The sequence below is a fragment of the Euprymna scolopes genome, chromosome 8, assembly GCF_053919585.1.
Source record: "Euprymna scolopes isolate OS-2025 chromosome 8, ASM5391958v1, whole genome shotgun sequence".
Classification (NCBI taxonomy): domain Eukaryota; kingdom Metazoa; phylum Mollusca; class Cephalopoda; order Sepiida; family Sepiolidae; genus Euprymna; species Euprymna scolopes.
The window spans coordinates 43,718,015-43,743,238 of NC_136489.1; the positions used below are offsets into that span (position 1 = coordinate 43,718,015).

The 25,224-nt window shown below is 32.4% G+C and overlaps 1 protein-coding gene across 1 annotated transcript in view; it reads left to right on the forward strand.

Moving 5' to 3' along the window:
* The window catches only part of LOC145283539 (uncharacterized), a 139,533-nt gene extending 118,867 nt beyond the window's left edge, over nucleotides 1-20,666 (forward strand). Inside the window, exons 8-11 of the mRNA XM_080132409.1 lie at nucleotides 231-357; nucleotides 7,388-7,500; nucleotides 16,472-16,585; nucleotides 20,349-20,666. Of these exons, the coding sequence (XP_079988535.1) occupies nucleotides 231-357; nucleotides 7,388-7,500; nucleotides 16,472-16,585; nucleotides 20,349-20,413 (419 nt within the window). The 3' untranslated portion in view covers nucleotides 20,414-20,666. The remainder of the gene's footprint in view (nucleotides 1-230; nucleotides 358-7,387; nucleotides 7,501-16,471; nucleotides 16,586-20,348) is intronic.
* The last annotated feature ends 4,558 nt before the right edge of the window (nucleotides 20,667-25,224 follow it).

Genomic DNA, 25,224 nt, shown 5'->3' on the forward strand with positions numbered 1-25,224 from the left:
AGTTGATATATATAAAATGTTCATATATGATTATAAAAAATAACAAACGGAAAAATTCATACAAATAATTCACACAATCGTTATTGTCTCTATTTAACCATTTATTTTTCGTTTATTTTTCTTATTTTAATAATTCTCTTAAGCAATACAAATCTATTATATCGACAATCCATCAATCACATCCATATTGCTATAAAATTTTTTATCTAATTTTTATTTTGTTATTTCAGTTTATGGCCGTGCAATGGTGTTTTACTCTGAGAATCATGGCCAACAAAAGATGGCGTGCGCTGATGTTGTCCCTATCAACCATCCATTTGTGGTTCTATCTTATTGGAGGACGAAGAAATTTGATAAGTAAATTTCACTTGTGAAAAATTGTTTCATATCATTAAAAAGAAGCGGACATGTAACCGTGGGTGCAGGGGGTGATCGACTCATCTAACGACTATGTTCATAGTTTTGTTTTGAATTTGATTAATGATGTAATTACGAAATCTTGCTTATCAGGGCAGAAAAAAAGAATAGGTTTTGCATGACATCACATCTGGCGTCACTCAACTATGTCACATATTTTTTAACATTATTTTCCTTTTTGATCTTCGGATTTCAGTTATGTTATCATCCCTGGGATATGCATGCGACTGTGGGCCGCTTGTGAATTTTATATTTTCATGAAACTTCCTCCTCAGGAGAAAGCTGTTTCAAGCACCCATCAATGTCGTTTATTTGGCAGCTGCCATTGCACAAAGGCAGTATGCATTCTACCAATTCATCCACCATAAGTCATGGTGGATGAATTAGGGGAATTCATACTGCCTTTGTGTAATGGAAGCTGCACAAGTTAAAGTGAACAATTGGGAAGGTGGGGTTTGTTGGGGAGAGCATTGTCTGCTGTGTGATAGACGACCCCGTCCCCATGTGTGTATAATGGTGGATGTATTTAATGGTAGAGGAATTGAAAAGACAAAAGATCGCATAATGAGGACGAAAATATACCGTTAAATATCAGCGAAAGAAATGCAATTTATTTACATAAATATACGTGAAGAAGTGATAGAAAGAATGAGAGTTCGTTGAGAGATGAGTAACGTTACTTGCGGTCGACTGGCTAGTCAGGAATGCGGTGGTGGCCCATGGCCCCACCGGAGCGAGCGGTATTTGTCACATCTTGACTGCTTGAAAGTCCAGCGCAAAAAAGAAAGAAATATGGGGAATATGAAGTGACGTAGCTAGGTCGCTCTTCTGAGTTAAAGGGCGACAATCGAGTTAGGCTGGGAGTTTTCAACTCCCACAGGTTTGCTATAGAACTTCTTTGTGGGAACATATGCTTCTATTTCTACTTTAAACAAATCACTTGCCTTATTTTCACATGGTTCATAAACGACAAGAAAACAATTATTATATAGCAGTAAATATTTATTCATGATTATACAAACATAGATTACTAGTCTATTATTAAAAAAAACAACATTAATACTTAAATACTATTAGGATGCCCTGATGTTGCCCAGGATTGAATGATAATCGATGAATGTTTCACACTCCCATATTTCGAAATAGGTGAAAATCGCCCATTTTTTAATCAAATTTATTGATTCCTTGCTCTCTCGCAGTGACTTAGTCCACAATACATTGTATATATACATTGCACTGTAGAGAATCTGTTGACTTTATAAATTTTTTTATATATAACGGCTTGAATTAAAGTTTAAAATGCAAAAGTCAAGTATCATGCTTCAATTATGCTCTAAAGAGAAACATTAATTTCAAATGCGCCCCTGTCACACCAAAGAACCTACTATGGATTTTATTTCAAGCCTTTCAACTTGTGTGGTAATAAAACTTTTCAAATGCACTTGTGATGTTAGGCTGTGTAAGGTGTTAACTTTGGTCAAAATTGCCTGTTCTTCCTTTCATCGGATTATTTTGATTATCGATTATTGATACTTATCAAATACATTCCGATACAAAACCTATCTAAGAACACTGCCAGGCAATTAAAATACCTTCGTGTGAGATTTCATAAAAATTGGTCTGGCTGTTTTCGAGTCCATAGAAAACGAACTCACATACGCACAGACAAAGTTCCTTTTATATTATAGAGATAAATACATGAAATCACGTTGCTCAAATAAGCAGAGTTTTGGTTATTTCTAAAATGGCCATTTCTCTGTTGACTGCGATGGTGTATTGCTGATTTTGTGAAATTCTAGGAGGTCCACTTTATAAGGCTTTGTATTCTCTTTTTGAAAAGGAGTTAGTTTATTATTAATCATCTGAGACGCCTCTACCGGGGAATGCCGATGTGGTTATCCAGGCATATTTTTTAGACCAGAGTGCTTCTCCTCTGAGACGCAGGCTTGTCACTTCTGCTTTCTAACCCAAACGTCATATTTTCCTGCCGTGGGAGAGAGATAAATAAATCACTTTACTACATAAAAATCTTTATCTAAAACCTATCAAAATCGTCGAATTTGGCATTTAATAATAGTTGTTTTTACGACATATTAACCATTGTTAAAATCTTAAATATTCCATATATTCATATATACTGAAAACATACCAATTATGCATCTATCTATACTTAATTATACTTACAGAATACGCCATAATTTATATTTTTCAGGTATACCTGTACTGAACTGTACTCTAAATCAAATGTTGTTTCTTGTATCTATATTGAGCATATATCTTATTTTTCAGTCATATTAAATACTCAGTTTGGGCACCAAATTTTAATTTCTAATATTAAGTAAATCATACTTTAACATGTTATCCTATTCCCAAACTAACAAAACTATATCTAAACCATACATTAACTCCTCTCTCTCTTAAACTAATCCTGTTGCAAATTTAGTTGCTTCCACTGCATGAATTTTTACTTATCCCCTCTCCCATTAACAATGAAAATGAAAGCATAGTAATGTCCTTTTTAATCACTTTGAGGAGTAATTTTTCAGTAGATATATAACCTAAATAACCGATTAATATTAACTACTCATGCGGGGCTGCAAAAATACCTGGTTTAGGACCAAGGCACGGCGCAAACCCTCTAGGTGCTGGTGGACCCGTAGATCTTCCCAGGTCATCCATCTAAGAGAAGGAAAACTCTGAAGTTAAACCTAGGGGAGGGAAGCCTCTTCAGTCCCGGATGACAATCTTCCTAGAGCTGGTGTCTCAAACAAATTACCTGTTGGCAAACCTAAAATGCTTAAGGAAGAAATAGGCTCTGTCTATCGCTCGGCTTTCATACTCCTTCTTTGCCTATTAGCCAGGCATAGAGGTGCTATCACATTTACTTGACAGAATCACCCAGTGGTCGACTTTGTTTCCTGACTAGGGCAATAAACGCTGTTTTTTCCCAATCCCCTTAAACTGGACACTGTGGAGGTGCTTCAGTACTATATATGCCGGTAGAGTTGGACTGCGCTGACTTTTGTCTAATGGGTTGAGGGTACCGGATTGACAGTTCCTTGCTACTGTTTCTGACTGATAGTACAGGATCACTAACTCTTTGGTAGCGCTTGGAGCAGCTGCTCCATCAACAGTTGCATAATATCGGGATGATTGTAATGCCATGTCGTGCATGGAAAGAGACCGTGCACTCATCTCTAGTGGGCTTTCCTGAGGCCACAATCCTATAGGTGAGGACAGCTGATGGTCTACTTGTATTGCATGTCTGATATTCTGCACAACCACTTGTCTAACACCCCTCACTCACCCTAACTGAAACTTTTAAATTAAAGAAAATGAAATGACAGCTCAAAAAAAAATTACATTTAAACCAGGACCAAACTCAAAGAAAACCAACCTGCCTCCTCCCTTGAGGCTTGCATTTATGAATATCCATGGGCTTAGAACTAACTTAGATGATGTTGAATCATTTCTCCTTGTAAACACCCCAGATATCTTAGCATTAAGCGAAACTAACCTACACTCCTCCATTCCCTCTAACCACTTTAACATGCCTGGTTATCTCCCACTCTACCGTAAGGACTTGGACAGACATATGCATGGGCTTGGAGTCTATATTTGTAATACACTCCCCGTGACTAGAGAAACAAAACTAGAATCAGATAACCAGGCCTTTATGTGCTTCAGGCTAAACATGCAACATATTATTAGCTACTTGTATTTTCTTTACCGCTCTCCCTCAACCCAGGATTGTACCCTAATAAACAAAGTCTCTAACAGCACATATATAGCACTCTCTCTCGATACTAGTGCACAATTGCATGTATTTGGTGACTTCAATGTCCACCTCAGTAACTGGCTTAGATTCTCTACTTACACAGACGTAGCTGGTAGCACAACACATAGCTTCTCTATATCCCATTCCCTATCACAGACGGTTACATTTCTGACACGTTTCCCAGACCAACAAGATCAACATGCCTCACTTCTAAATCTATTTCTGTACAACAAATAGCCACAGCCCACTCAGGAATGCTGATTACGTTGTGATAATGGCCCTAAATTCTCGCCCTAAAACTGAAGATCCACTGCTCAAAACAATGAGGTATTACAAAAAGGCTGACTAGGAAGCCACCAATGAACTCATCAGAGATGCCCCATGGCGAAATATCTTTTCTCTTCCAGCGGAACAATGCGCAAATGAGACCACTGAATGGTTCAAAACTGCAATTGAAGCACATGGAAATTCTATAGCGAGCCCCACTCTCTCGAATGGTTTACTTCTGCTTGTGCAGCTGCCATTGCTCAAAGGCAGCATGTGTACCGCAGATACAACTGACAAAAGTTCAGTTCCAACAGACAGAAGTATATAGAAACTAGAAGTAATTGTAATTAAGACAGAATACACCGAAACCACCAGAAAACACACCGAAGCACAGAAATTAGGAACCCATGATTTTTGGAAAATCTACAACAGTGTAGTAAATAATGGGCAGTCAACGATTCCCTCACTATCAAACAATCATGAGGTTGCTTTCATGGCAACCAAGAAGGCTAACTTGCTGGCCAGTCGGTTTGTCTCAAACTCCACACTGGACCCGGCACACCACACCCTCTCCAACTTTCCTTTGCAGACAGACGCCACACTAGACGATTTAAAAATCATCCGTTCTCAGGTACATGGTATCATAAAAAACCTAGACACCTCAAAAGCAAGTGGACCCGATCTCATCCCGGCTGTGCTATTAAAAAAATGCTCCAGTTCTCTCCAAACTTTACAATAAATGCCTTAACGAATCTTGCTTTCCTGACTGCTGGAAAACCACTTCTGTGGTACCAGTCTTCAAGAATTCTGGTGAAAGAACTGACCCATTAAATTATCGCCCTATTAGCCTTCTTCCGCTTTTATTTGCCAAAATATTTGAGTCCTTAATTAATCAAGACCAAGTACAACACCTTGCAGCTGCTAACCTCCTGACCAACAAACAATATGGATTTAGGCAAGCCCATTCCACAGCAGATATCTTAACTGTAATCTCTGGACAAAACAGGGGAGGGTAGAGTGGTAGCCCTCGATATATCTAAGGCTTTTGACAGGGTATGGCACGATGGTATTCTGAGGAAAATTACATCATATTGTATCACTGGAAGAATACATAATGTAATTATATCCTTCTTAAGTAAGAGAAAAATCCAAGTTGTCCTCGACGGTCGTACATCTAAACAATATGATATGAATGTGGGAGTACCTCAGGGGTCTATCCTTAGACTTTTATTATTCCTGGTATTCATAAATGACCTTCCTGATAAAATTGTTTCAGAGATGGGTATATTTGCTGATGACACCACTCTCTATAACAGGCACGAGGGGAAAACAAATGAACACATATCTAAGGAATTGGCAGAAACACTAGAGGAATACCTCCAATCTGTAGTGGAATGGGGATAAAAATGGATGGTCACATTCAATGTTGCCAAGACTAAGCTTGTTTCCTTCATTAATTACAAGAAACCTTTACTACTACGGTATGGCACAATCACGTTGACACACCGGTTATCACCAGATTACCGAAGTTAAGCAATGTTGAGCCTGGCTAGTGCCAGATGGGTGACTATTTGGGAAGGCTAGGTGCTGTATGTACCTTCTGGGAACGTTGAGCGTGGGGCCAGCACCCTCACCCTGTAAAAAGAACTCCTCACTACAAAAGCATCTACAAAAAGTTGTAGATGGCCTATGTTCCTCCAGGGAATCAAGGGCTATGGATGGATTCTCTACCACCAATAGCAGTGGCCAAGAACACATTACCTCAAAGTACTTCCTTTAAACTCCTCAGCCTAACGTTTACAGGGAACATGAACTGGAATAGATACATTGAGAGCATTGCTAAGGCAGCTGCAAAGAAGGTGGGCTCTCTCTACCGTGCTAGAAAACTACTTATGCCTGAAAGTATCCTGTACCTCTATAAGGTCATCATTCGCCCATGTATGGAGTACTGTTGCCACATTTGGGCTGGTGCATCTGCTTCTTGTCTCTCACTCCTGGACAGAGTTCAAAAGAGAGTCGCTAACTTAATAGGTCCTGAACTGTCATCTAGGCTTCAGCCTTTGTCCCACCAATAAAATGTTGCATCCCTCTGCCTGTTCTACAAGTACTTTAATGGTGAATGCTCTGACGAACTGCAAGCACTTGTACCCCCTCGACGTTACTACCCCTGACAAACCTGACAAGCAGCTAAGTTCTACCTCTTCACAGTAGAGATTCCTAGGTGTAAGAAATCCTTTCACTCCAATAGTTTATTCCCCAAAACTGCTAAACTTTGGAACTCCCTTCCGCGATTCTGCTTTCCCAACTGTACTGATATGCAGAAGTTCAAGTGTAATGTGAACAAACATCTTGCTACTCATCTCCCTTCATAATATCCCTGCAACTTATGTCTCCGATAGTAGCCCCCTACTTTAAAGTGGCACTGTGCCTTGTTTGGGGTGAATATTGATTAAAAAAAAAAATTTTTAAACATGATTGATTTTTGGATTAGTTGGGATCTGAAGGGATTTTTATTAAATACAGCACCTAACCATCCCAAATGGTCACCCATTTAGTACTAGCCGCACTTGTTGCTTAACTTAGTAATCTTATGGGTGAACCGGTGTGACAACTATATTACAGCTATGTTAATAGTGCAAAAAAATTGATATGCTGTTACAACTACCCAGTTATAAGTAACGCATAAAAAAATATGGGTGACCAAAAGGCTCCCTTTTCGTTTTCTATTACACCAAGATATAAGGGAGAGTGCTACTCCACTTACCCTTGATAATCTTCATAACGTTGAGTGTTTAGCAAATAAAGATCAAGTATCATTTTGGGGGGAAATTCTTGCCTGAGGATTGAACCGTGGCCCCCTGACTCATAAGCAAACACTACCCATTATGTGATGATATGATTGAGCTAATTCTAATTTTTTTTCAGGGTTGATTTGATGAACAAGGTGGCAAAAGCGCTGAAAACAGAAGCTTGGCATTTCACCATTGAGCAAATGCCAATTCATGGCGACTGCAGAATTCTGAAATTCTACTTCTTGGGTAACTATGTAATTTAATTCATTAAACATGGAAACGGTTTTAGATATTGTCATATCTCCTTAAAATGAATCGTATCTCTTTATCTTTTAAATCTGCCATGGTAAATAATTTAAAAATAATCTCAACCACGTTCAGAGAAATAAATTTTTATTCAAAGGAAGGCTCGTATATATATTCATAAATAGATACGATTTATAAATAGTTAACTTTATATTAGCAAATAAGGAACGCTTAGTAATAGAAGAGTTATTCCCCTTAGCTAATCTCTATTAATCCCTAACAGTGCATCTAACAGATATCATCATATTCAGGTCACTGCACCTTATCCTAACAAAGGTCTATACATAAAATCAACCAGATTGGCCCAGTAGTTGCCCAAAATAAAAAGTGGAAGAGACACACAGATAGACAGACTAAGAGAAATATAATATAGAGATGAAATGAATTAAATAGATTGGTATAATAATGAAATAACTTTAATATATCTTCTGTCTTTGAAGCATGATCATGCAACAATTTTCCATTTCTTTATGCAGCCATTTTTTATAGTAATACAATATATATATATATATATATATATATATATATATATATATATATATATATATATATACTGGAAGGGAGATATTGCTCGGCATTAAATGATGATTAACGAATGTTTCACACTCATATTTTTTTGTTATCAAAATCAGTGAAATCACCCATTTTTCAATCAAATCGATTAATTGCATGGATGCCCATCGCGGTTCACCAGAAGAAAGCTCGCATGCCTCCCTGCAGTGACTTAGTCCACAATATATTGTAGTCTCGATTGTACTGTAGAGAACCTACTGTTGATTTTATAAAATTATTTTTATATATAATGGCTTGAATTAAGTTTAAAATGAAAAAGTCATCATGCTTCAATTACACTTTAAACAGAAACATTCATTTTGAACGCGTTCCTGTCATATCAAAAAACCTACTGTTGATTTTATATGTCAGACCTTTCGACTTGTGTGTTAATAAAACTTCTCAGATGCATTTGTGGTGTTAGGCTGTGTAAAATGTTAACTTTGGTCAAAATCGCCTGTTCCTTCTTTCATCAGATTATTTCGATCATTGATACTTATTGAAAACATTCTGATACAAAACCTATTAAGAACATTGCCAGGCACATCAAGTACCTTTGTGTTAAATTTCATAAAAATCGGTCCAGCCGTTTTCTAGTCCATATGAAAATCACACAGAGACATATACACAAAGTTGCTTTCATATAATTGTATATATATATATATATATATATATATATATATATATATATATATATATACACACGGAAGCGACATTTTTTTAAATTAAGGCTAGACAATCTAAAGGAAAGGATAACTTTAAAAAAATATCGGCGAAAAAAAGTGACCCCCCCTGTAGAAAAGTGCCTAGTTGAAGGGGAAGATATTAGTGTTTTTAGCCAATTTTTTGATATTTGTAGTATGAAAGATCGACCTTAAAAACGATACTGATCTTGGTAAAATCCGTCGCCTCTATTGAAAGTTTAAGGCAGACATGCAAACAGACATACATCCATACATTTATATATTGGTAACTAAAAATTTTCGACGCAAACTGATGAAAAAGCTTGCCCTATCTCTGAATACCCTTTTTGTAAAATTTCAAATATTTAGACCAGAAATTGTCTGAGTAATTTGGAAGAGACCGCAGAGGTAATTTTTTTTTAACTTTGACCCCTATTATGAAAAATTTATTGTTTTGGGCTCAAATCAAGTTATTAAGTTAGATCCATGTCCAAGGAACCTATATCTAAAATTTTAAATGCGTAGACCCAAAATTGTCGGAGGAGTTTGGTAGAGTTCTCAAAAGTCAAATCGTTGAACTTTGACCCCTTAATCGCCAAATTTCTGGCCAAAAACCGATCACATCGATTTTCCCAAATCTCAGTACCCTGTATATCAAATTTCCATTCTGTAAACTAAAAATTGACAGAGTTATTACATAGGGAAATGTACACACACACACACACACACACACACATGTTCACTTTTATATATATAGATATATAACGTGTTTATATATTTTTATTACATTGTATTATATTCTTACTTGCATCAATGTGGTTTATGAAATTCTGTATAATATGATATTTCAGGAAAATTTTCTTCATCAGATGTGTGTTAAACTTTAATTCAAACATGCATATGGAGGCCGTTGTTAGCAAGAGCGATTATGGCAGAAACTGAAATAAATTTGAAATCCAGTTGAAATTAAAAGTAAATAACCTTATAAATGGATATACATAGAAGGAATGAAATGGATTTTATATAATAATGAAATAAATTGGATAGATATTTTTCTTTACTTTTGAAACATGTGACCATACAATAATTTCCTTTTTCTTCACACAGTCCTTTTCGGGATCTTCTAAGCTACACTTGAAAGATAATAGAAGGCAGATAAGTCAGCTCCTTTCCACATTCATTGATGGTTTGGTTGATTTTGTAGTCCCAACACAGATCTTCATCATCCTAATCTCATAAAATATTGTCGTATATCACTAAAATCAATCATATCTTTATCTTTTACAGCCTGTCATGATAGATAATTTAAAAACAATCTCAGCAACATAAGAAATGCCAAGGCTGCTGCAAAAAAGGTGGACTCTTTCTACTGTGCTAGAAAATTACTCACGCCTGAGAGTATTCTATATTGCTACAAAGTCGCTATTTAATCATGCATGGAATATTGTTACCACATCTGGGCTGGTGCAGCTACCATTCGTGTCTCCCTCAGGGATTTTTATCATTGACCTCAAAAATCAGCAGAGATTCCTGTAACTATTTCTATAATTACCTGGTTTCTGCTAATTGTGGTATAATGCTGGTTCTGTGCAGTTTTAGGAAGTCCTTCACCCTCCCAGGTTTTGCCTTTTCTCTTTGAGAAGGGGATTAGTTTATTGCTAATCGCCTGAGACGCCCTTACTGGGGAATGCTGAAGGTACTTTTTGCAGATCAGAGTCCCCCTCCTCAATCTCACTTTCTGACCCTGGTGTCTAAGTTCTTGCAGTTGGTGAGAACTAAATAACCCCTCCCTCTTAGACAGAGTCCTTGTAGATATGGTCCCAAATGATAGCCTCTTACGTTCAGGTAGTATTATGCCTTGTTTGGGGTGAATAAGAATAAATAAAAAAAAATTATTAAATAATAATAAAACCGTTACTTCTGAGCCAGGTAGGAGGACCAGATCTCTGAACCTCTGATCCACAGTTGCAGTTTGATCTATTCCTGAGATGTTGTTAGAGGCTGGATTTGGCTGAGGAAGCTTGTTTTTAGATGAATATGAAAGAACTTAAGTACATTAGTAAAAATTTATTACAGTTTATCAAACGGGTTTTAATTTTACTTTTTCATTTTTGTTCTAACAGTAAAAACAAAAGAAAAAAATATTTGGATGATGATACTTCCATTGATTTCGATATGTAAAGTCTGCCAAACAACTAAGTTATTTGGAAATCAACATAGAAGATTTGTTTATAGTAGTGAAGACGTTATGTAGAACCAACAACACTTTTCAGTACAACTGCTCATTTCAATCCATACAATGGCTGCCACAAGACAAAACAAACAGTAGACCATCAGAGTTTTCCTTCTCCAAGATGCATGTTTTAATGAAGACTGAGGGTGCATCTCTCCAGTGAATTAAACACAGTCAACCTGGAAATTTCTACATACAGCGCATAGCATTCCCATGATCATTCATGTGGTACTGACCAGGCTAATCGTTGCTTAACTTTGGTGATCTGACGAGAACCAGTGTGTCAACGTGGTAATGCCATGTAAAGAAAAAAATGTTTTTTTTTTTCAATTTTTTTTTTTTTATTAATTCTTAAGTTTTAATGAAAACTAAAACTTAAAATTGCCTTTTTGTTAGTGAAAAAAAATGTTATCTCCCTTACATTCCTATTATAATATCTAATATTGCCTTCCTTTTTAACTCATTCAATTCAAGAGAAATAATTCTGATATAATCCAAGGGAAATCACTTTTTATGTCCCACACCAGCAAACAAAAAGTAGGCAAAGCTTTATATATATATATATATATATATATATATATATATATATATATATGATTGCTGAGCTGGATTATATCCGACGATATGGAATAAAATGGAGGTGGAAGGACCTGAATACTCAACGTTTCTCCCGATTTATGCGGGCTTTTTCAAGAGGGATGGTCATTGACGAGAGAGTCAGAAGATTTGCGGCTATATACAATGATGGGGGAGAGCAGCGTGTTTTCCTTATGTAAATTAGATGTCTATATACATATATACATTTTATCAGAGAAAATAATAAATTAGAGTAAACTAGCATAGTGGATTACGTCTAAAAGTTAAAATATTGTAGAGATTTAAAAGACTGCGTCTAGAAATATAACCGTGATAGATTAAATAAATAAAATGAAATGAGATTATGAAGGGAGTTTTTAAAAATTAGAGATAATTGAATTGGGATAAAATAGCGTAATAACTTAAAAGATGGCATCTAAAAATAATTTTCTTAGGGCCCTGAGAATATGTAGTGAAGAATATACATCAAGGAAGAATTTGAATATATCGTACATTCATGAACTTACAATACCCTCAACATTTTTTGACAAATACAAAAAGGAAAGCACTAAAAATTTACCATAACCGAAACCGAGACAATTCCCTAAATAGTCAGACACACGACAGACAATTAACATTACCAACTAATAAAAACAATGACACAATCTATGAGAGCCTAAATAAGACAGGCATTCAAATAACAAAACTAAACTTTTTAACAATTAGGGATCTAACGCGTAAAATTATGACTAATATCAACACTAGCACCAAAGCTGGAATATATTCCATACCCTGCCTTGATTGTGAAAGAATATGCGTAGGAGAAACGCAACGTAAATAAAAGAATATATGAACACAAAAGAGATGTAAAAAACAGCAATACACTCAATGCCATATTTTGTCACATCATGGAGAACGACCACCATTTTAATTTTAACAAAACAACTTTCCTTAAACCATATATAACAGATCCACATAACATTTAATTGAGTCTGCTATAATATCCCATTCCAGCAATATAATTAAACAAAGAAAAGTTTTTTCCACGTTGCTCCCTATGTGTCGAAAATAATTATTAAAGAGAACAATTTAGACTATATATATATATATATATATATATATATATATATATATATATATATATTTAAAAAAAGATCCATTCGTAATTTCACTCCATTTCATTTTATTATTTTTATTTTACTTATTTACGGTATTTTATTTTATCACTGTCTATTTTTAGACCCCATGTTATCACCTCCTATTCTTATTTTTTAGACGCCATCTTTTAAGTTACTACGCTATTTTATCCCAATTCAATTATCTCTAATTTTTAAAAACTCCCTTCATAATCTCGTTTCATTTTATTTATTTAATCTATCACGGTTATATATGTATATATACATATATATATATATATATATACATATATATATATATATATATATATACATATATATATATATATATACATATATATATATATATATATATATATACATATATATATATATATATATATATATATACATATATATATATACATATACATATATATATATATACATATATATATATACATATATATATATATATATATATATACATATATATATATATATATACATATATATATATACATATATATATATATATATACATATATATATATATATATATATATATATATATATATATATATATATATATACATATATATATATATATATATACATATATATATATATATATATATATATATATACATATATATATATATATATATACATATATATATATATATATATATATACATATATATATATATATATATACATATATATATATATATATATATACATATATATATATATATATATACATATATATATATATATATATATATATACATATATATATATATATATACATATATATATATATATACATATATATATATATATATATATATATATATATATATATATATATATATATATACTGCATAGCATCTTTTTAGTACTATAGATAGAATACAATGTTAATAAAAGAACAAAAAAACTTGAATAACAGAACAATGTTAATTACTAATTAACAAACAAAAAACATTTCTGGAACAATGTTAATGTAATTTAAATAAAAATTGATGCCGTAATTTGCACAAACTCTTAATTCAATTCAATTTATTCGGCATAGGTTAAATATTACATGTTTCGTTGCCATTAAGGAGATATGCTAGAAGAGAGAAAGAGAGAGAGAGAGAGAGAGAGAGAGAAAAAACAAAGAAAGGCAAACGAATAAAGAGGGGGGAAAGGGCGCTGTGAATTTAGATGGTCCGAAATATAGTTGACCAGCACCTGTCCAACCTAGTTTTGAACTGATCCATTGTTAGTGTGGTGACAGTCTATTCCAGGGAATTAATATGCAGATAGATGGAAAATGCGGCTTTTCTTCGGTTTAGCTGAAATCTCCGATGAAACAGTTTTAGGTCGTGTCTCAGTCAACTTTGATGTATTATCTCAACTGCCAAATACTCAACTCACTAATTTATCATTCATAATGTAGCTCTTCTCCTCATATGCAAATTAATGCCCTTATTTTTTAAACTACATTAACAATTAACAAACCAGCAGACAGTCGTCAATCTGATAGGCTCTGAACTGGTATCTAAGCTTCAGCCTCTGTCCCATCGACGAAATGTTGCATCCCTCTGCCTGTTCTACAAGTATTTTAATGGTGAATACTCTGGCGAACTGCAGACACTTGTGCTCCCACGACGTATGCACCCTCGACAAACCCGACAGGCAGCTAAATCCCACCTCTACATAGTAGAGATCCCTAGATGTAAAAGATCTTTCTACTCCAGTAGTTTCTTCCCCAGAACCGCTAGACTCTGGAATTCCGTTCCAGGTCCCTGCTTCCCCAACTGTACTGACATGCAGAAGTTCAAGTGTAACGTGAACCGACATCTTGCTGCCCAAATGCCTACATAGTACCCCAGTAGTTGTTGCCCCTGATAGTAGCCCCCATACACTAAAGTGGCAATTTGCCTTGTTTGGGGTGAAAATATAAAAAAAAAAAATAAAAAAAAACATTTTCGTAATATTTAACAATGAAACCATGTTAATAAACGAACAAAGAAAAATTTAAAGTTAAATTGTTCCCTATTATGTAACATCATCCGAATAATTTATGACTAAATAAAATAAAAAAAGAAAAACATTTTTATATTTAAATGATGCTTTGTAGTCACATATGCAAAAAGGAAAATCAGTAAATTCTTGAGAACAAAAGACGATGTTTCGCCTCCATTTAATGAAAAATATGTTAATTATTTATTCATTACTTGACATTTCTTCTTTTTTTTTTTTTTTTTTTACTGTTGAACAAAAAATATAGGTGCTTGTGTTGTAAAATGAAATTTCAGACAAATATATTGCATATTTATGTGTCATGTCAAAATTAGTATAAATTCTAAAAATTATGAAAAATGATCTAGTAAAAAAAATAATTACGAGAAAAAATAATTTATTGAATTATTGAGTTTTATTGCATGTTTTAATATAAGAGAAGTGTACAACTAATTTTGCATGACAAACTGATTCATCTCTTTTGCTTGCCTTGAAATCCGACATTGAAAAAATAGAAAATATTGAACCGAAACTGATTCTTTTCTGAGAAATGGATCTAGCACATCTACTCTTGGATAATCTTTCGTAATTTATAAATACTAGTTTTGTCATGACCCGTTAGTACGTAATGTATTTTTATTTTTGCCTGAAATGCATTTGCACAAGCACCAAAATATAAAAAATGTTTAATTGTAATAAAAAAAACTTCTAAAAATGAATAAAATCATTAATTTTTTAAAATTAATTCTCAAGTTTTAATGAAAACTAAAAATTTAAATTTCTTTACAAATTTAGTGAAAAAAATAGGAAAGTAGTTATTTTCCTTACATTCCGATCATGATATCTAATAGCACTTCCTTTTGACACATGTAATTCAAGGGAAATAACTCCGATATAATCAAAGGGAGGTCACTTTGAATAATATTATGTTCCAGACTATCAAACAACAAAGTAGGCAAAGACTTATATTTTTGCAAATCATAGCATCTTACTGATACTGTTTATTTTGCCATGAGACATTTTTCACTTTATAAAAAAATACAGGATATTCGGAAAAAGAGTTAAAGAAAAAGAAGTGACATCCAGTTGTAAGGTTTTGCTGGGGTATGATATGACACAATGTTGTGTGTAAATGTCACCATTGGACCATCTGCAAAAAGTTGAATATGGAATTCAGGAGTAAGTCATGGGAACAAGCATCAGAATGAACAGTTGGCAATAAGTTATACACCATCCACTATGATCATACGATTCCTGAACTATGTACATAGAAAACAAAACTGTTAAACCTGACATAAATAAATATCTTCACTGAACGATCTGTAAAATTTGAATATCGAATGTAGTAGCAAATCCTTGGGAACATGTTTATCAGAAACAACAGTTGGAAGTAAGTCATACACCATCCACCATGACTGTGTAATTCATATAGCTACGTATCTAAAAAATGGAGCCATAAAAACTGACATAGTGAATGGGACAAGAAGGAGACAGAAGCAATCTTAGTAGAAGGTAGTGTCCCAAATGATGTCGGTTTAAACAAAGATGAGAGGGAAAAGATAATGAGATGCCAAGATATTATGTACAACATGAAAAGAAACTGGAATCTCAGGAAGATTTATCTAACATAAAATAATAGTTAATTAAATGAGTTTTAATTGGGCAATGCCCTGCTATCTGTTTATATTTGTTTCATTTTTATTTCTGTTTTATAATAGTTGCTTTGATTTAAATTGTAGGTGATGATGAGTACAGCCCAGCTAAATGGAAAGCCAGATTCGAGGAATATTTGGTTACTCGCGATGAGAAGAAAGGAAACTTTTATCCAGACAATTGTCACAGTAGTAATGCAGGTAAATATATGATTCTATAATATTTATTGTTTGTATCATTTGGATTATTCGGACTACTGTTCTCATCTTGAGTTTTATTTTCAGCAATCTGAATAATCCTCAGTGATCGATTCTTGAATCTTTATTATTCTGGATATTCATAAACGACTTCTTTGATAAAATTGTCTCCAAGATGGGTCTATTTGCTGATGACATCATGCTTTATAAGAGACACAAGGAGAAAATGAATGTGCACATATCTAAGGTAATGACTGAAACCTTAGAGAATGACTCTCAGTCTGTAATAAAATGGGAATGTAAATAGATGGTAACGTTCAATGCTGCCAAGACTAAGCATCTTTTCTTTCTACAAGAAACTTTCTCAACCATGACTAATACTATGCTACCTGAAAACTCTTTGTTCAAACTCCTCGGCTTAACATTCACAGGCAACATGAATTGGAACAAATACATTGAAGATATTGCCAAAGCTGCTGCAAAGAAAGTGGACTCACTCTACCGTGCTAGAAAATTACTCACTCCTGATGGTATTCTATATGTTTAGAAAGTCACCATTCAACCATGCATGGAGAAGTGTTGCCACAGATGGATTGGTGCATCTACCACTAGTCTCTTCTCCTTAGACAGGATCCCTAAAAGTTTCCAATATAATAGGTTATACACTATCTACCAAGCTCCAACCACTGCCTCATCACTGCAATGTTACATTCCTGTGCCTGTTTTACAAGTACAATGGAATGGGATCTAACAAACTCGTAACACGTGCATTCTCGATGTAAATCCCTATGGCCAACCCAACAAGCATCAAGTGGAGTTCTTAGATTCTGGAAAACCTTCTACTCTAATAATGTCTTTTCATCAGATTGTTAAATTTTGTAATTTCCTCTCAGTCTCTCACATCCCCTCAACTATTTAAATGAGCTGGAACAAAGAAAAAAGGGAATCGATCAGACAATTATGCCATACACATGCAATAATAGAATTTATAGAAAAGACTGAGATTAGCAACATCACGTCTGTGAGAAAGAGGTTGCAATGAAGAAGAAAGAGGCCAATTAAATTACAGATACGCTTCTGCACTTTATTTAAAACCCTCAAATGAGATAGAGATTCACCAGTCTAAATATGACAACAATTTTCCACAATGGCTTGTTAGATTTGTGTATTACACGTGATAGATAAATACAAAAAAATTCTTTTGGATATAATTTGTTTATTCTCTTTGCCCCCCCCCCACTCCCGGCCCAATAAACGATATCAAACAGACAAATGAATTTATGAATAATAATAATAATGGCTACATTCTTTTTACTATTACTACTACTACTCTCTCCTGCCAACAATGTTGCTTAACTTTGGTGATCTAACGGAAACTGGTTTGTCAACATAATTATGTCATATACAAATTTAGTTAATAACTTGAAAATAATGCATTCTGAAACTAACTTTAAAGAATTAACAATGTTGTAAGCTATTTTTATTAAAACCCAACAGCATACAATTAATAACATTACATATGAAACCAGTAACAACATTTTTAAATGCTTAATGTAACCCGATTCATTCTATAGTTTTAAACCTAGCATCATGGAATTTAATATAATGTATTACTAGGAACTATGCTGATTCATTCTTTTGACGTTTGACTGACTTCACAAGTGCTTTCTTGGCTGCTTTTTGAAATTCTCTTTTTTTTTCGAAGTCTTCTATTCATTTATTTTAATCACCTAAACTAAAAATCGAAAACTTTAGTGATACATATGGAGCATTTCTTAATTATTTTGATGTTGACACGAAAAAAATCATAAGAAAATTTGAAGAAAAAATTATTTTTAATGGTATAATCAAGTAATGAATGAAAGTTATATCCACAGTGTTTGCTTAAATGAAATAATGCTACCCAAATATACAGTCATAATAATTGTTAAAATTTATTTGAAAAATGTTATATATGTGTTATTAATAATAATAATGATAATAATAATAATGTAAATATATATTTGTTAATTAATTTCAAATTTATTGATAACATAAATTTAAAACCACTATTTTTTCAAACGTGCTCTATACAAATTAGAGCTTTCAAAATTATTTTGCTAATATCTCACAATCAAATTACAATCCTAGAATAGTGGTGTTACTGTCGCCATCTTTAATTGATTCGAGCGTTTTAAAGAGTTCTCTTAAAGAGAGATAATTCAAGAAAGATTTCATGATATTTTCAAGATGCTGTTTTTAATTATTATTTACATTGCTAGCATGTTTTGCACCTTTGTCGTTATCATAAACTTCAAATATTATCTCCTTTTAATCGAATTCTATAAAGTGACACGCATAGGTGTTGGATACAGGGAGATTTTAGAGAAGAATCTTTAGAAATCTGCAATTTCTTTAAGATATGGTCGAAATTTTGTGCTTCAACACGACAATGATCCCAAACATACCATAAAACTTACAAAGAAATGGTTTGAAAATAATGGTTTGAGTACTCTCAATTGGCCGAGTCAATCTCTTGACTTGAATTCACTTAAAGATTTGTGGAATACTTTAAAGTAAAATCCACAAAATATTAAGAAATCAGAGGAATTATACACGAAAGAATGGGGTTAATTAATGGTGGATCAACATGAAAAACTTGTGGCCAACTATAGAAAGTGACTGGAAAAAATGAAACAAAACGGAGGTTACAAAACAAAATTATTAAATTGACGTATCCAATACTTTGCATAAGGTAATTTTTAACCTTGATTTAAAAAAAAATGGATTCAACCATGAGTTTTTAATTTTCTTTCCACAAACAACCGAAACAACTTTATTTACTACTAGCAGTTCGGCCTGGCTTTGCTCGGGCACTGTGTACTGTTCATAACTTTATGTGCATATGTATATTAAAAAGTTTGACTCTTATTCAGGTAACATCTAAAATTTCAAGTGTTTAGACTCAAAATTGGAGAAGGAGTTTCGTAGTCTGCAAAGTCAACTCCTTCAGCTTTGCTCTCTTGGCAGCCATATTTTCGCCCCAAAACTGATTAAAAAGCTTACGGCATGTCTGAATACCCTTTATGTAAAATTGCAAATGTTTAGACCCAAAATTGGCTGAATAGTTTGCTAGAGACCGCAAAGTTCATAGCTTTTGAATTTTGAGCCCTTAGCAGTCAAAAACCGATTAAAAAGCTTGCTCCTATGTTTAAATACACATTATGTAAAATTTCAAAAGTTTAGACCAAAAATTGGCTGAGTAATTTGGTAGAGACAGCAGAAGTAAATTTTTTTTTAACTTTGACTTTAATTTTGACATTCATTGTTTTGGGCTCAAATAAAATTAAAAAGTTGGATCCATGTCCAAGTAACATACATCTAAAATTTCAAATGTTTAGACCCAACATTGGCAGAAGAGTTTGGTAGAGTTTTCAAAGGTCAAATCATTGAACTTTGACCCCTTGACAGCCAAATTTCTGGCCAAAAACCGATTAAAAAGATTTTCCCAAATCTCATTACCCTTTACGTCAAATCTCAAGTCTGTAGATTGAAAATTGGCAGAGTAGTTTGGTAGAGAAATGTACACACACACACACACAGACAATTTCACTTTCATAGATATATAGAAATAGCAGACAAAATGGTGGACATAAATTAGAGTTATAACCGAAATAACATGTATTCCATACTTATGCATGTCAATAAGCGATTTAAAATTATTAAATTCTGCCATATTTTATTCTTCTAAATTTATTTATAATACTTTTTTTTTTTTTTTTTGCAGTCTTTTTAACAAGTTCCATTGTTCTGACAGCCTGTCTCCTATTGATTCAACAACTTTTCAACTAGAATCATCTAGAAGCACCAGGTCAGCCACAGTGATCTCCATTACGGCTACTCTCAATCCAACCTTTGCCTGGTGAAAACAAACAAATAATTATCTTTTTAGAAGAAACAGAAAAAAGTGTAATTAATTTCTATTTCAAATTTGTATTATTTGGGGGAATTTATTTGTATTTATTTACTACCGATTTAATTGCCCAATTATTGTCTCCTGTGTTACAATATTATGTTCCATTTGATTCAAAAACTTTAAAATGTCTACTTTTTGTCATTTATTTTTAATTATTGTTTTGCCTTTATTTATATGATGATTAATTAGTTTATTTGAATTATTGCTGCAATATTTTTTGGGGAAGTAAAGGTGAGGGGAATAAAAACAATCTAAGGCATTTTGTAGTATTGACAACAAAACGCAAAATTGGTAAAAAAAATAAATATATAACAATTAAATATAACCAAAGGCAAAATAAGTTGCTCTTCTACCTACCTGAATAGGTATTTTGTGATTCAACTTATTTTAAAGCGTTTATTTATTTCGAAAATCTAAGTAGTGTTCAGTACTTAAGTTAGAATGAAAACAAAATGGTTTACATGAGTCATCTGGTATGTCTCAATAATTGCTCAATAATTGAAAATTAAACAAAATACTAATAAAAACCCATCCAATAAATGTCACTGTGACATTAAAAATAAAGGCAGTGTAAATCCGATCAGGACATTTTGCGTCATTTTTTTTATTCTTGTACGATTATCGAAACAACTCAATTGGCTGTCTTATGTTAGTCATTTCTTTCTTATTCTAACAAGCGCTCGACCTTACTTGTATTTTGAAATAAACGCTTTCAAATAAGTTAAACCACAAAAAACTTATCCAGGTAGATAGAAGAGTAACTTACCTTGCCTTTGATATCATTTATTTGTTATATATTTTTGCTTTTTTTATTTTACCATCTTTTTTCGTTTTACAATCTGTTTCTTAAAAAAGATTTTTTAATCAATTTTGAAAATTTTTCTTTCTTTCTTTTTTTTTTTTACTCAGATTTAATTTATTTTGCAACAAATAATCCGAGTCGGAAGTAAATTGCATTTAAAAATAAAAACATACATAAAAAGTCCAAACAAAGAACATTAAAAAAAACCCAAACATTTTCACTCCAGTTCAACACATACTCCCACCCACACCAACCACATATGGTCAAATTCACAAGCTAGATTTACTTTATACATTCTTAATTAAATATTTAGTGATTATTTAAAAATTTGCACTGGATTGTGATGCATTTTAAGTAAAAAGACTATTACGTACTTACATTTTATGTCGAAATTTGTAAAAATTACAAAATTAAAGAAAAAACTGATTGAGAAGATCTACTTGAACTATTTCTAGTTAAAAAAACAAACAAACATAAACAACAAAAACAAACATAAACAACAACAAAAAGCATAAACAATAATAAAAAAAACATAGTTATTATCGATCCAACATTTTCTAATTGGAAATAGAGAAAAATTAAATGAAACCAAGGGAGGTAAGTCAAAATTGACCACTATAGGAGAACCCGATAAAACTGCATTATTTGATAAATTTTATTTTATTTTGTAGTTATTTTTGTACACGATCATTTTTCATAAGTTTTTGAATTTTTACTAATTTCGACATGAGACGTAAGTACGTATTAAAGTTGTTACCTAAAATGCATTTATTTGCAATCCTATCATATTGTATAAACACCCAATCATTTTACAAGAACATATGCAGATACTTGAAAGAGTATTTCTTCTTTTTTTTTTTTTTTTTTTAATTATTTCACATTTAAAGTGCTTAAACGTTTATATATGCGAAGTGCACTGCAGGACTATCTGACATGTATGGATCTGTTTTGAAGTTTTTATTTATCTCTTAATAGATAATAAAAATCTAGGAGCTTAAAAATATAAAATAAAATGGGAGATAAATCTCTCTAGAGTTATCTTTCTTGTTCAGACTGAATTGCCTGGAATACAGAATTATGAAGTCTGATTTTATAAAATATCACGAGAAAAAACTTATTGTACGCGATGGAACTTTTGATTCGTCCCCATTTACTTGTCTCACCGTAAGGACGAAATTTGACACAAGGTCGACTTTTAACGTAGGGAGAATTCTGCTCCCCATCTAAAAGAGGCACTGATGATTGGGACAGAAGTACCTGTACAATACTTTATAAATTGCGAACGATTCATGCAACAGGTAACAAATCCATGTCCCCTCCGGAAGGGGAATGGCACTCAGAACAGATACTACCATTTGATCTTAACTATAAATGCTCTTTCAATCTGAATGACTAAGTTCGAAACTAGTTATTTATGTTTAAATTGATCAATTAATTTTTGATTTTTTCTTAAATTTAGAATTTATTTAGGTTTCTTATCCAGAATTTCCACTATATTACAAAAATAAAGAAAAATTTGTATGATGTACGAATCCGTGAAGAAACGAAAATATATTTCCAAAATTATGTAAATTGATGAAATAGTTTGATTTTTATAAACAAAATAATGTGATTTGAAATAGTTTGATTTTTATAAACAAAATAGTTTTTAATTAATCATTTATTAATGGGAATTCGCAAACATTACAAGATGGATCTCATATGAATTGTTGTTGAGTTTTTTCCTTGTTTGTTGAGTTTATTTATGTTTTTCAAAATGGCGTGCGAGACAGTTATGTCTCGAATACTCAAATTTTGATTTTTCTTATTTAAAAATAAAACTACTTGACCGATTCAGTGAATCGGCGATTCACTTGATTGTTGGAATCTGATATTTCTATTCATCACGAGTGCGTACACCATAAAGAGTTTTCTTTATTTTATTATTATTATTATTTTTAATATAGGAGGAATTCTCGACAAGAACCTTGATTTTTAAAATTAAATGAATCTTAAACGTAGAAAAACCGAATTTAAATAATAAAAAAACAAACTAAGAAGCCGTAAAGTTGTTTTTTTTTTATCGCAATCACTGTCATTGTCCGCACGTAAAATTTATTAAAATTATTCGTGTGTGTGTGCGCGCGCACGCACACACACACACACACACACACACACACACACACACACACACACACACACACACACACACACACACACACACACACACACATTTATGAGTATTATGCTGTGGTTCTCTCTAAGCGTGTACATATCGAACGCATGCATACATACAAATATAAATACACACACACATATGTATATACACATACATGCACACATTCATACAGAAATACATGCACGCATCCATATTTGTGTGACCCATGCTGTGATTATCTGTTCTTATTTATATGTATAGATACCGAAGACAAATACACTCATACATACATACATACATACATACATACATACATACATACACTTACTCGCGCATACATACACGCACACATACATGCGCACATACACATACATAAATACATACATACACATATGCATACGTATATACACACGTTATGTGTGCTATGTTGTGGTTCTCTGTCCCTATTTATGTCCATACATACCGACTACATACACACATGTATATTTTCACATTGTTCACGATTCAAACAAGCCTGTCGATAAAATAAAGATTTTTTTCTTTCCCATAATTTTGTGTTTTTTTTTTTATCCACAAATTCTTATTTTATTCTGGTATTTTTTATTTATTTATTTTTTGCTTGCTTCCCGCCTTAAAATAACAAAAATTACAGGAATTTACAGACGGAACGTTTAGGGTTAGTTATGATTGCAAATAGATTGTTTAGGCTTGTATAAAATATATGACTAGAATTTTATTTAAAACCAACTTTGGTACGATAAATTAAAATTTATAATCAGGATTTTTCCCCAAATATCCCATTTTTATTATAATAAATATAATTTCTATAACACACATACACACACACACACACAAACATATGTATGTATATATATATATATATATATATATATATATATATATATATATATATATATATATATATATATATATGTGTTTGTGTGTTATAGAAATTATATTTATTATAATAAAAATGGGATATCTGGGGGAAAATCCTGATTTTGTATATATATATATATATATATATATATATATATAAGTTGTTTTTAACACGTACATACACTAGTGATTCATCCTTCTGGGATCATCAGTGCAAGAAGTTACGATTGCCGCTGGGCATCGGATTTAAACCCCATAACGAAGCCATATCAGTCTTCATTAACAAGGAACAAATCACAGAGCCACCGTAAATCACAGCTATATTTAAGTGAAATAAAACATTTCTAAAGGCATAAACGTTAAGTAAACAAATATATATATATATATATATATATATATATATATATATATATGTGTGTGTGTGTGTGTGGGTTACGGCAATAACAAAGCTATTGTTTTGCTCAACTGATGACTTTTATCGGATAACCTTAACTTCCGATTTCACAGAGACATGCTCTTCTCTTTTAAGATAATCGCGTTGAATTCATTGAATTTCTACATTTTGGATACCTTGTCCGGAATAATAATAATAATAATAATAATAATAATAATAATAATTTTCCCTCACCTGCTTTACTCTATAAAACTAATCAGATTGGACAAATTTATTAAATTTAAAATCCAAATTAAATTAAATTCAATATTAACTCCAAATTTAAATTTAAAATTAAATTCAAATTAATAAATTTAAATCAATTCCAATCTCAAATTTAAAATTTGCATATTTAAAGATTTATATTTACAATTATATCTAAAAATTTTAATGTAGTCTTTGTTTTTTTTTGGGGGGTGGGGGAAATACTTATCTA